General features: G+C 61.6%; 1 protein-coding gene across 1 annotated transcript in view; it reads right to left on the minus strand.

Moving 5' to 3' along the window:
• TMEM132C (transmembrane protein 132C) overlaps positions 1-12,670 on the minus strand; it is a 272,143-nt gene that overhangs the window by 34,932 nt on the left and 224,541 nt on the right. The window contains exon 5 of the mRNA XM_070065746.1: positions 199-342. Coding sequence (XP_069921847.1) covers positions 199-342 — 144 coding nt within the window. The remainder of the gene's footprint in view (positions 1-198; positions 343-12,670) is intronic.

The raw sequence follows: 12,670 nt of genomic DNA on the forward strand, positions 1-12,670 counted from the left end.
GCAGCCCCTCCCCCCGAGTCCCCATGGTCCCGGCAGCCCCTCCCCCCCGAGTCCCCATGGTCCCAGCAGCCCCCCAAGTCCCCACAGTCCCAGTAGCCCCTCCCTCCCGAGTCCCCACAGTCCCAGCAGCCCCTCCCCACCCAGTCCCCACGGTCCCAGCAGCTCCATGGCGGGGGTGGGGTGGGAGGTGGCTCTTACCTTGATGACGTCCTCGTCCGTGGATGCGCACTCCACCGACTCTGAGATGTCGCTCACGGCCCCGCTCTCCTCCACGGACACCACCCTGACGGGCACGGTGACCGTCTTCCCCGTGAGCATGGCCGTGTTCAGGATCTCCGTGTCCTGCCAAGGAAGCACACGGCCTTGTCAAGGGAGATGCGGCTCCGCGGGGCGCGGGGGCTCCTGGGGCAGCCGTGTCACGCGGCCCTGGCACAGACGCGCGGAGCACTCGTCTGAGGAAGCCGGCAGCCACTCCCCGAGAAAGTTCCAGAAGCGACCTCTAGTTTAGGAGGCTCCTCTTAGCTCCCGACAACCATAAAACGTGTGTTCTCTCCGTGGCTGGAACACGCAGAATTCGCATACACAGCTGGGTGCTGGCTGAAAACCAAGGCTTACAGATTTGCAAAAGGCCCCGTGCCAGGGTGGTGACGCCCTCCCCCGCCCCACAAGCGGTAGCCGTGTTCTGACCGCCACACCTGTGAGCCTCACCTGATGTGGTGAGAGGGGCTTTGCAGATGCGGCTGGGCTAAGGGTCTTGGGTGACCTGGGAGGACCCAGTGTGGCTGCAAGGTTTGCACATGACAGGGGCCGTGGTCAGAGCCCCAGAAAGGTCACAGAGACATGGCCGTGGGCTGAGAGACACAGCAATGGGTGGGGGGCTTTGTTCTGCCCAGGGCTGTTGGGATCTTTAGTGTGATTCGTGGGCCGCATAAAATGATCAACTTAAAAATTATTCCTCTGTAGATCGACTGAATTCTGAGTGCCGCCTGCAGCTGCCTTGGCAGAACCAGATGTCACCCACGCTTGCCCTAGAAGCTGGAAAAGGCAGGGTTTCACCCGGGCATGTCCATGGCACGTGGCCCCTGGGGCTCCAGGGGGACACCCGTCCTCCCTTGTGCAGGGATATGGTTGTGCTCCCCATCACAGATACAGGAAGGCACGGCGGGGGGGTGGGATGGACTCTGGGCACACCCAGGAAGCTCTGCCAGGGCCTCCTCCAGGCTGCCTTCCAGGATCCCACAAACAGGAGATGGAGCCACTTCCCTGCTGAGTCACTGCTCGAGGTTCAAGTGTCACTGGGATCCTGATGGGGACACAGTGACAGACAAGCCCGCGGAGACTGGTTCCGCCAGGTGTTTTAAGAAAATCAGGCTCCTCTTCCCCGAGGAAGCCAGGCCAGGTGACAGCGTCCACCTGCACCAGCGAGCCGCCGTCTTCTTCCCCTGGGGCCTGCCACGCTTCGGCTGTGGACAGCGACCACCGGGGCCTTCGCAGTGCAGGTTTTACTAAGCAGACTCTTCCCACCTGGTGGCCCAGGAGGGGCCCCACCACCCAGCCGGGGGACGTCACCTCGCCCTGTTCTCGCCGACTCCTCATCGCGCCCCACTGGCGGTGTGCAGTGGCGGCAGAAGTGCCATCTGCTGAGTCAGCAGGCGGCCGCCTGCGTAGCCCTTCCCTTCCTGACCGCAGCCTGCGGACGGCGCCAGCTTGGAACGGGGGCTGCCGGGAGAGGGATTTCGCTCCTGGAGGAGCAGAGAGGAGCTGGTGCACTCAGCCAGGGCGCAGGCGAGCAGGCCAGCAGGACGCAGAGGCCCAGCCTCGCTCGGACGCCCGCGGCTGCCATCAGCACTGCTGGTCTCCCCAGGGCCGCAGGACCCCCGGGGCAGACGCCAGGGATGCACGGGAGACCCCAGGCCCACCTTCGGGAGCACACAGGGGTGTGCTCAGAGTTCTGTCTCTGAAGCTTCCCTCTGGGGGTGGGCTCTGGCTAACGGCTTCATTAGAGCCACACACGCCCTCGTGGGTTAGCTGTGATCGGCATTCTGCTGGCTGCTCGCTCGCTCTCTCTCTCTCTCACAAACACACACCCCACCCTGCCTCACTCGCTCAACCCTAACCTGGTTACCAAGACTGAGACTGCCTGGACACCAGACGGTTTCCACCAACCACGACTGATCTTCCAGGGGCCACAGCCATGGAAACCACAGGCGGAAAGGCGGCCGGCCCGCGGGAGGGTGCAGGCCTCGCTGTCCTGACTGGCAGCTGTGCCCTCTGCTCTTCACCTGGGGGCCCTGGGGCCTGGAAGCCCGGATTCCTCTCCGGGTCACACCGCTCACATCCGGGAATCCTCACTTCCTCCCCTTACGGGTTAGAGGCTGAGCTACGCACTCTCGAGCAGGCTTCGTGTCCATCAAATCCTGGACACCTGTCTTAGTCCACCTGGGCTGCGACAAAATACCACACACGGGCACAAACAGCAGAACCTGGCTTCTCCCTGCTCTCAGACAGGATGTTCAAGATCCAGATCCTGTGTCTGCCGAAGGCAGAGGAGTAAAGATCTGTGCCTGTGTGGCTGTACGGGTGCCTGTGACTGTGTGTGCCTGTATGTGTGTGCCTGTACAACTCTGTGTGCCTGTGCCTCTGTGCCTGTATGTGTGTGCCTGTACAACTCTGTGTGTGCCTGTGGCTGTGTGCTCATGTGTGTGCCTGTACAACTGTGTGTGTGTACCTGTGGCTGTGTGTGCCTGTATGTGTGTGCCTGTACAACTGTATGTGTGTTCCTGTGGCTGTGTGTGCCTATGCGTGTGTTGTGGTTGTGTGCCTATGTGTGTGCCTGTGAGTATGTGTGTGCCTGTGACTGTGTGTGCCTGTACAACTGTGTGTGCCTGTGGCTGTGTGTGCCTGTACAACTATATGTGTGTGTCTGTGTGCCTATGTGTGTGTGCCTGTGGTTGTGTGCCTGTGTGTGTGCCTGTGGCTGTGTGTGCCTGTGGCTGTGTGCCCATGTGTGTGCCTGTACAACTGTGCTGGATGTGTGTGCCTGTGTGTTCATGTGCATGTACCCCAGGTGGTGCAGCTGTGTGCACACACGCACCTGTGTCTGTGTCCCCTTATGTGTGCGCGTGTGTGCCCGAGTGCCCACGTGTGTGGCACTGACGTTACAGACACAGAACCCTCTGTGGCCGGTCTCACCTCCCGAGTGCCCTGCAGGTGGAGACCGTGCACAGTGCAACACCCAGCACAGACAAGCATGCTGTTCTCGGAAACCTGCCCAAGCCCCGACGTGCCGCGCCGCCGGCCGGGAGCAGACGCCGCTCCTTCCTCCTGTGGCCAGGCCTGGGCTGCAGCCGCCTCCTACCCCAGCCCCCTTGGCTCTCAGCTCAGCATCGCAGGGGCAGCCCTCCCTGGAGCCTCACGGTGTCCGGGCCCTGTGGCCTGCAGCCGGGCAGAGCACAGCGTCTCTCAGAGCCACCGCAGAGCCTGAGACAGGGCGGGCACGGCTCTGACTCGGGAGCTTTGTCTTATTAAACTCGGCCTCTCTCCTGCTCCGCGCTCTGTCCCTCCACCCCCTCGGCCATAAATCACGGCACCATTCTATTTCATGAAAAAGAATCCACGCACAGGGCACCGTAAATCACCGTCATTTCAGATTTGGACAAGGCCCAGGCCTCTGAGAAAACACACCCTGTTGTTTGATTTGGCCTCATAAATGTAAATTGGTCTGGCCGCTTTCTGGAGAAATCGTATTTTAAATTTTTAAATAAATAAAGAGCACAGAATTGCTTCTGGCATGTTGAGAAGACTCGGTGTGAGCCGACTGAAATGTCAGGGGAGGGACTGGCCGTGGAGAGGGGCAGGTGCCCCCGGAATGGGTGTGGACTGCCCCCAGGGGCTCCTGTGCAAGGCAGAACGGAGGGGGAGAAGTAGCGTATCCTTGGGGTGGAATATTATGCAGCCGTCAAAAGGGAGGGAGAGCTGATGCAGGCAACACCGTGGCCGGGTCATGAACACATGATGCTGTGTGAATTGGAGGGCACAGGAGCCACCCATCACGGGGATACACGGAGCAGACAGACCCACGGCTGCAGGAGCCACAGTGCTGGTGTCCTGGGCTAGAGGAGACAAGACCAGCAACGTCAGCTGAGGGAACTTCCTTGGGGCGTGGCAATGTTCTAGAACGGGACCCTGGAGCTGGGTGTGTGTCAGGAACCACAGACTTCTGTGCTTTAAAACAACACGGCGCACATCCTGTGCCTCCTACCTCATGACAGAATCTCAACATCATAGCAGAGAGGGAGAGGGAGAGACTGCTCCAGCGACAGGGCCTGGGGACAGGACGGCCAGCACGTGGTGGACGCCGTCCACTCTTCCTGGCCTCTGACCGGGCACAGCGTGGCTCCCCTGCACCCGAGCCCTCTTTGGTTCTGTCACCCGCCGGCCACCGCGGCCTCCCACTGAGTGGCACAGCACCATGTCTGCGGATGCTGCTCCTGCTGCCTGGGACACCACCCACCCCTCGGGCCCTGTGGTCCCCCGCCCCTGCTCTCTGAGCAGAGAATTCCCCGTGGCTCTCGTCACTCACGAGGCTGCATGGTGCCCCGGGTGCCTGGCACTGGGGATCCCCCTTGCACTTGCTCCACATGTGTGGGCAAAGGATGGAAAACAGACACCGTGTGTGTCTTCCTGGTTTGCCAGATTTTGTAGGGAATCTGGGGCACGGGGCTTTCTGAAGATGGCCTCGAATCAGGAAGAGGGACCTAGGCCCGCTTCCCGCGGGAGCGCAGCCCAGGCCCTGGATGGAGTCGTGGCCTGACAGTGCCAGCCTTGCAAACAAGGCCAGCCCCGCTCTTGGCCTGGAGCCCACAGTCCAGGAACCAGTAGCTCCGGGCAACGCGCCTGTGCAGGAGTCAGCAGCCAAGGCCCGCCGTGGCCCCCACCTGGCCGGTACAGGGACTGCAACAGAGAGTGTGAAGTGGGCAGAGACCCCAAGAACGGCGGCGCTGGCTTGTGCCGCCCACTGGAAAGGTGAGGCCCAGCACGGCGAGGGATGGCTGGCGTCCGCACGTCGGATCAGGGGTGGAGATTACTCCCGCTGCTGCTCTGGCTGGATGCAGCCTGTGCCCCTCTGGTTGGCAGGGTCTGACCATCTGCCCTGTGTGCACCCGTGCAGATGGGCGGTGGGAGATTCTCTGCAACTATCCGGTGCCCTCCGAGTGACCGTGACGCCCCCGGATCCCTCGGGAGTGGTCCAGCGATGATCCTGTACCGAGACTCCTCCTTGGGTCTCCTCGAGGACCCTGCAAGGTCAGAATGCCGAAATGATCCGTGTGGCTTTCAGCCGCCGGGAGCTGTGCCGACGGCGTTTGTCACCTGGAGGTAACCACAAGCCCGTTCCTCCTCCCCCAGCAGTGCGCGGGGTTTGTGCATCAGCGACCGCCGGGGGAGCGCGGACTCCTGACGGTAACCACTCAGCGGACGAGTCCTGGGGAGCGGCAACTCCTCTCCGACGGCCGCCACACAAGCTCTCGCTCGCCGGGGACGTGCGCCAGCAGCTCTGCGGGCCAGCAGTCACAGGCCAGTGATTCTGCGCCGCGTCGCTGCGGGGAAACCCAGCTCCCAGCTCATTTACTTCCAGTTCCTTCTCAGTGCAAACCGGGGTGCAGGAGATGGGCTCCACTGACCCGTCAATTTGCTTCTAACACGCGATGGAGAATCCATTCCACAACGCGCACGTCAAGCCGGAAAGCGATTCAGCCTGAGCAGGTGCCGTCTTCACGGCGGCCAGGGAGGAGCCCGAGCACGCACGGTCCTCGGGGCTGCGCGGAGCCAGTGGAGTCGACGTCCCTGAGAAATGTCGAGGTGTTGAGGAGGGGACCTTGACTCGAGTCCCCTAGTCACCGCACAGAGCAGGGCCTGCACCATGCTTCGTGTGTCATCAGCGCACCCCGGCCATGCTGAGCCACACGGGCCTGCTGGGGCTGGTCTGCAGTGGGAGCCTGCCGGACAGGGGCTGTGAACCCCCGAGAGGGGCCGGGCTGGCGTCCACCTGCAGCCAGGTCTGAGGGACTGCACTGACCGCGCCAGGGCACTGGCGTTTCAGAGAGAATTCCCTCCACCAGGGGGCGCCAGCCTGCAGGGCCTCTGAGTCAACCTCCTGAGCTCTCAGCAGAAGGGGTTTTGGGGACCCTAAAATTGCAGAGAGCGTCTACCAAGTGGGGGCCTGGGCTGTGGGCACAGGAAGCAGTTCTGGGTAACTCAGTCCAAGAGGGGATTTTCTGGGAGGATCTCTGGGCTCAGGACGGGTGTGAGAAACGGCCATGGTGTACTTTCATACAAGACTCAGCCTAGCCTCGGTGCGGCCAGGACACCAGGCCCCAGCAGCAGGGGGACAGAGGCTGTGGACCAAAGTAGGTCAGCTGGGCTTGGTCTGTAGATGGTGCACCACGTGCTGGCTTCGTGAGGTTCAGCAATGCTGTCACCTGTTCACGGGGCACTCGCGTCTCAGTCCTGGAGCCCCGATGACACCACAGGGAGACTCCCCCTCCCCGGCCGCCACCTGCCCAGCGACCGTCACCGCCCGTGGGGTCTGGGCTGCGCCTCCCACGTTGCTCAGCCAGTGGGAAGCGGGGGGAGGAGCCTCTGCGTGGCGGGGACAAAAGCAGCCGAAGCTCTGAAGCGGCGCCTGCTTCCACCTGCTGCTGCTCACTGCCCTGCAGGCCAGGGAGCAAATCAATCAACACCTGGCCTCCCGCTTCCGCGCCCACCCTCGGTGGGTGGGTGGTCTCGGCTGGGCTGATTTCCCACCTGGGGAATGGGCTGGGTGTCAGGGCTGCCCTATGCCTGCGGGGAAATGCTGACGAGTGGCCGTCCTCGTGTCTCACCAGCCCGGGATGCAGCTCAGGGGCTGCCACACCCCCAGCTCCCCGGTCTCCCAGGCACTGCCTGGTGGTGGCTTGGGCAGGACCACAGCCAGTTACCCAGACCTTCCCTTCTGGGGCCAGAGGCGTGGGCAGGACCAGAGGTCCCTCAGAATCGCTGGGCTGGACTCAGCTACTGCCACTGTGGCTGCTGGCCCAGAGGCCTCCCCTCTCAGCGTGGCCCCTCCAATCTGTCACACGGCCTGTGACTCTGTGACACTGACTATGGCTTAGCAGCCCAGAAAGTGCCCCGCCCCCTAGAGGCAGAGGGGGTACACACACCAGGTCACTGCACAAGGGTGTTCCACCTTCCACCTGCAGAGCAGGGTTAACCCCGCTCAGGAGCCCTGGGAGGGCAAACGGGCGAGTGCTACGACTCAACCCTGGTAAGTGAGCACCATTGCCGCCTCGCACGTGTACGGCTCCCCACAGCCCGCACGTGGTCTCAGCGTTTCCAGCGTTCCGAAGGCCCCAGCTGCAATTGATCTCTGCTCCCGCCTCAGGCCCCAGGCAATCATGCATCGGCTCTGTCTCTACGGACTGCTGTTCCAGAAGCTTCATTTAGACGGAATCCTATACGACGCAATTTTTGCGAGGCTGGCTTCTTCGGTCCCAGGTGTTGTTTTTCTTCCTCCTGATGAGCAGTGTGCTAGGGTCTGGCCACACCACAGCTGGCCCCTTCTTCCACCAGCCCAGGGGCAGAGACCGGCTCCAGCCTCTGGAGAGGGTAACCGTGGCTTTAGCTCTCCTACGAGCCCAGCAGCCCGCAGTGCTGCATGCCTGACATGTGGGGGAGGGGGACACAGCTTTCTCACGGCTGTTTCGTCATCTCACGTTCAGCCGCACCGCCAGCGCCCGCGGGTCCCGCCGCCTCCCCACCGGCGCCACCACACCTCCTGCAGCAGGCGAGGTGACATTCTCTGTGGCTCAACGTCCTGTCTCCAGTGACCTGCAGAGTGCAGCCGATGCCACGGTGACTCTCGGCCCCGGCTCACTCCTTTGGGTGTTGTATCAGGAAGACGCTGTTGGGGAGGGGTCTCACCCTCACGACATCGACACTGACACAGGACCTCACCTCCAGGTGCAGAGGGTTTAGGGAACCCAGATAACGGGTGGACAAGGACGCTCTGCCTCATCGCCAAATACACATAATTAGACTCAGGACCGACCGTGTCCAGGTACCGTCGCCCCTCACCAACGACGGGACGGCCTCACGGCAGCCGCGGCGTCCTCACGGTCAACCCGGGACAAAGGGCTCGCCTCATCCTGCTCACCAGACTATCCCGGTTTTACGAGCGGAGCCCCGCATCCCGGGAGCCTCTCGGTCCCGGGAGAGCTGGAGGGCACGGCCTGCTCCCGTGAGGTGCCCACGCCTGGGCCGTGGCTGCTCCCCTGGGGGCTGATCTCAGAGTGAACTTATGAACAGCAGGGAGGCAGACTGTCCACTTCTTCAGTTTACTGACTCCTCCTTTAGGGTCAAAAACACCCTTCTCTTTCACCCATGTCCTCATTTACTAGATCTGATTTATGGCTGTTCTAAAGACAGTATCACCACCATCATCATGACCTTCATAAGAGCGGTCATTTCCATCATCGCTACTGACACCGGGACCATCATCATCATCGCCATAACTGCCGCCATCACCCCCTCAACACCCCCACCATCATCCTCACCCCCCCCCACAATCCCCACCACCATCTCCATCTCCACCATCACCCCCTCCATCATGGTCACCACCATCATCATCACCATCCCCACCATCACCCCCTCCATCACCATCACCACCATCACCACCTCCACCATCACCCCCATCCCCATCTCTGTCACCGCCATCACCCTCACAGTCGTACAAACACCAGTGCTGTTGTCAGTGCACCATCGTCGTCATTCACCCCCTCTCTCCACCTCTCCACTGTACACACTTTCCAGTACAAGGTGTGGTGCTGAGAAGTGACGGACTCCAGGCCGAGGGAGAGGGGCCCACACCCCGGATCCGCCCGCTCCGAACTGCAGTCCAGCTCCCAGCTGCAGGTTCCGCCCAGGGCCGCAGTGCTGTGCGGCTCAGAGCCGCTAGGCAGCTGCTGGGGGGATGCAGTGAACTGAGGAGCAGGGAGCACTTGGCGGCCAGCACTGGCCACGCTTACCATCATCACGGCACAAATGACGCTCACGAGGATTCTGCAAACCTCGGTTTCACAGATTCGCCAACCCAGCCAAGCTCCAATCCCAGAAGCCCTTGCGAGTTCTTGCCTCCGACTCTCCCTGGCCAGGCTCCCCAGGATGACACAGTTCTCTCGGGGGCGCCGAAGATGGCTGCTCAGGGGAGAGTTCCCACGACTGACACAAGGAAGCCCGACGATGCGCCTGCACCGTGTCGGCTGCGAAGCGCCGGGCAGATGTCAGGAAGGGCGGAGTCGTAGCCTTCAGCACTGCTCACTCACAGGACCAAAGAGGGCACGCAGTCCACCTGTTGACCCCAGTGTGGACGCGGAGCAGAGGTCAGGCACCCCGCGGCGGAGACGCCGGAAGGTTCGAGGCAGGGAAGGCCCCTGCGTGCTCCCACGGCGCTCTCTGTCGGAAACCTAGCTCATAAACTGTCTCCCCGAAAACGGGCCCCGATCACTCTGCTGACTGTGAACACCCCGGAGTCCCTGCCTCGTGGGAGAAGATGGCAGAGCAATCAGGGCAGAGAGAGGCAGACGTTCTGAGAGCAGGCCAGGCTCTGCCCCGGGAACGCCCACCCTGCCCACTGTGGACCCCCCGGGCCTCCTGCTGCAGGCCAGGTCTCAGCTCAGGCACAGGTCTCCCTCAGCGGGAGGGCAACGGCTGTGGGGGTGGGGGCGGGGGCGGGGGCGGGGTCCCGGTCACGCGCTCCCCTGGACTGCAGACAGGTCCCCTGGGTTATTTTTCCTTTTTTTTTTTTTTTTTTTAAGATTTACTTATTTGAAAATCAGAGTTACACAGAGAGAGGAGAGGCAGAGAGAGAGAGGAGAGGTCTTCCATCCACTGGTTCACTCCCCAGTTGGCCGCAATGGCCAGAGCTGCGCTGATCCAAAGCCAGGAGCCAGGAGCTTCCTCCAGGTCTCCCATGTGGGTGCAGGGGCCCAAGGACTTGGGCCATCTTCTACTGCTTTCCCAGGCCACAGCGGGGAGCTGGATCAGAAGTAGAGCAGCTGGGTCTCGAACCAGCGCCCATATGGGATGCTGGCGTTTCAGGCCAGGGCTTTAACCCACTGTGCCACAGCGCCAGCCCCCTGGGTTATTTTCTTTTCTTTCTTTTTTTAAGATTTATTTATTTTATTTGAAAGGCAGAATTGCAGAGAAAAGAAGAGAAGGAAGGGTAGAGGGAGGGAGAGAGAGAGAGGAGAGAGAAGAGAGAGGAGAGAGAGAGAGTATCTTTCATTTGTTGGCTCACTGCTCCGATGACTGCAGTGGCTGTGGCTGGGCCCAGCCGAAGCTGGGAGCCAGGAGCTTCACCTGGGTCTCTCACGAGCGTGCAGGGGCCCAGGCACTTGGGTCATCCTCCACTGCTTCCCGAAGCGCATTACCAGGTAGCTGGACTGGAAGGGGAGCAGCTAGGACTTGAACCAGTGCCCACACGGGATGCCGGTGTCACGGGCAGTACCCGCTGTGCCGCAGCGCCGGCCCCTGATGCACCTTTCAGGAGTACAGCAATGTGAGACCTCGCCAGCCGTCTCCCTGCCGCTCAGCCAGCACAGTCTGGCTTCCTGCTCAGCTTTTTTCTCATTTTAAAAACAATTCCTTGTCTTCTGGCTGAGCCGCGGTTTTGTCCGTGCCTTCCAACCAGAGTTAACTTCTGGCTGCTCATCCACGTGCGCAGACTCGCTGCCGGGAACACAGAAGACGGAGGAGCAACGTCCCTGCGGACTGTGCCGCTGGCCGTGAGCTTGTCAGGGAAGCCCCCGAGTCTCTGCGCTGCTGGGCGGAGCCGAGGCCCAGGTGAGGCAGGAGGATGACGTCACAGGAGCTCCGCAGGCGTCTGCCCGTCGGGGACCCCCTGGACGGAGCAGCTGGAGCGCCCAGTGGGGACTCGCCGGGTGTGGCGTCAGCAGCCATTTCATTCATTCACAGAAACCCAGTAACTACAGCGGAAATACATTTCAGGGAACGCCCCAGGAATGAGCTGTAACGGTGTCTTACTGTGTCATCACATCCAGGATGTTACGTCATGCGCTTTGTGCAGAGACCTTCCACGGACATGGTGCCGTCTAGGCAGCAGTGTCTATTGTGTCGTTAAACGCATGCCTCTTCCTCACGGCTCTGCTCTTCCGGGGTATCTGCCTGTCGCTCTGTTGACACAGGTGGGACGGAGACTGGGCGCCCACCCTGCGCCCTCGGACGGACATTGCAAGTTTTCTCACTAAAGGACAGACAGTGAATCTCTCCGGGTTTTCGAGGCAAGAGACAAGACTGAATATGTTGGGGAGAGCCACATAACCAAGTGTGGTGGGCCATTTCAGCGGCTGAACCTCTGCAGGCCTCCGCAGGGTGGAAAAGCAGGCAGGAAACCGGCAGGGGCCGGGGTCTCCGTGGGCGTGGGAAGTCAGGACCCACTCTGGGGCCTTACGATGCTCCCACAGTCACTGCCTGCATGTGGACATCTGCAGGCTGCGTGTGGACATCTGTGGTCTGCGTGTGGACATCTGTGGTCTGCGTGTGGACATCTGCGGGCTGCGTGTGGACATCTTCACATGATCTGTAGGATGCACTCTCTGTATACAATGCTCTGCATGCACACTGTTCTCGGTATGCACACGTGGGATCTGCATGTTCATTGTATGTGCACACGCGGTCTGTATGTGCAATGCATGCACACATGTGATCTGCATACCTGATCTGCAAGTACAATGTATGTGCACACATGGTCTGTGCGTACACTATGCATGCATGCATGTGATCTGTATGTGCAATGCATGCGCACACGTGATCTGTAGGTACACTAAAGTGTGAGGAACATTTCTCTAGACTTTTTTCGTTACATGACACCACTTTAATTTGAGCTGTGTTTGTAGCCTTATAATCCGAAAAACCCTGGTACGTCATTGCCCAAACTCACGAGGAATTCATGGAGGTGGCAGCGGTGAGCGGAGGCAAGCGCACTGTGGCTGCACAGAGCCTGCACCGCACGGTGCTCACGGACTCCCCTGTGTGCACATCAGGTCGACCTTGCTGCCCGCCAAGGGCCTGGCGAGCCTGGTGAGCCCCCTCGGGCCAGGGCAGACGGGGACACAGCAGGCGTCCGTCCCCGGGGGCTGCAGGGAGGAGCACCCCTGACACCGTACAGCACAGAATCACCGAGAGTGACCCGCACAGCCCGAGGTCCCGGGGAGGTGTGGGTGGCCTGTCCCCACAGCACAGCCTGGCCCAGCCTGGCATGCACCAGGGCCCCAGGATGTGGGGTCACCTGTCCCCACAGTACAGCCTGGCCCAGCCAGGCACGTGCCGGGGCCACAGGATGTGGGGGTGGCCTGTCCCACAGCACAGCCTGGCCCAGCCTGGCACGCGCCGGGGACCCAGGATGTGGGCTCACCTGTCCCCACAGCACAGCCTGGCCCAGCCTGGCACGCGCCGGGGCCCCTGGATATGGGCTCACCTGTCCCCACAGCACAGCCTGGCCCAGCCTGGCACGCGCCGGGGCCCCAGGATGCGGGAGTCACCTGTCCCCACAGCACAGCCTGGCCCAGCCTGGCACGCGCCAGGGCCCCAGGATGTGGGGGTGGCCTGTCCCCAC

The sequence above is a fragment of the Oryctolagus cuniculus genome, chromosome 21, assembly GCF_964237555.1.
Source record: "Oryctolagus cuniculus chromosome 21, mOryCun1.1, whole genome shotgun sequence".
NCBI lineage: Eukaryota > Metazoa > Chordata > Mammalia > Lagomorpha > Leporidae > Oryctolagus > Oryctolagus cuniculus.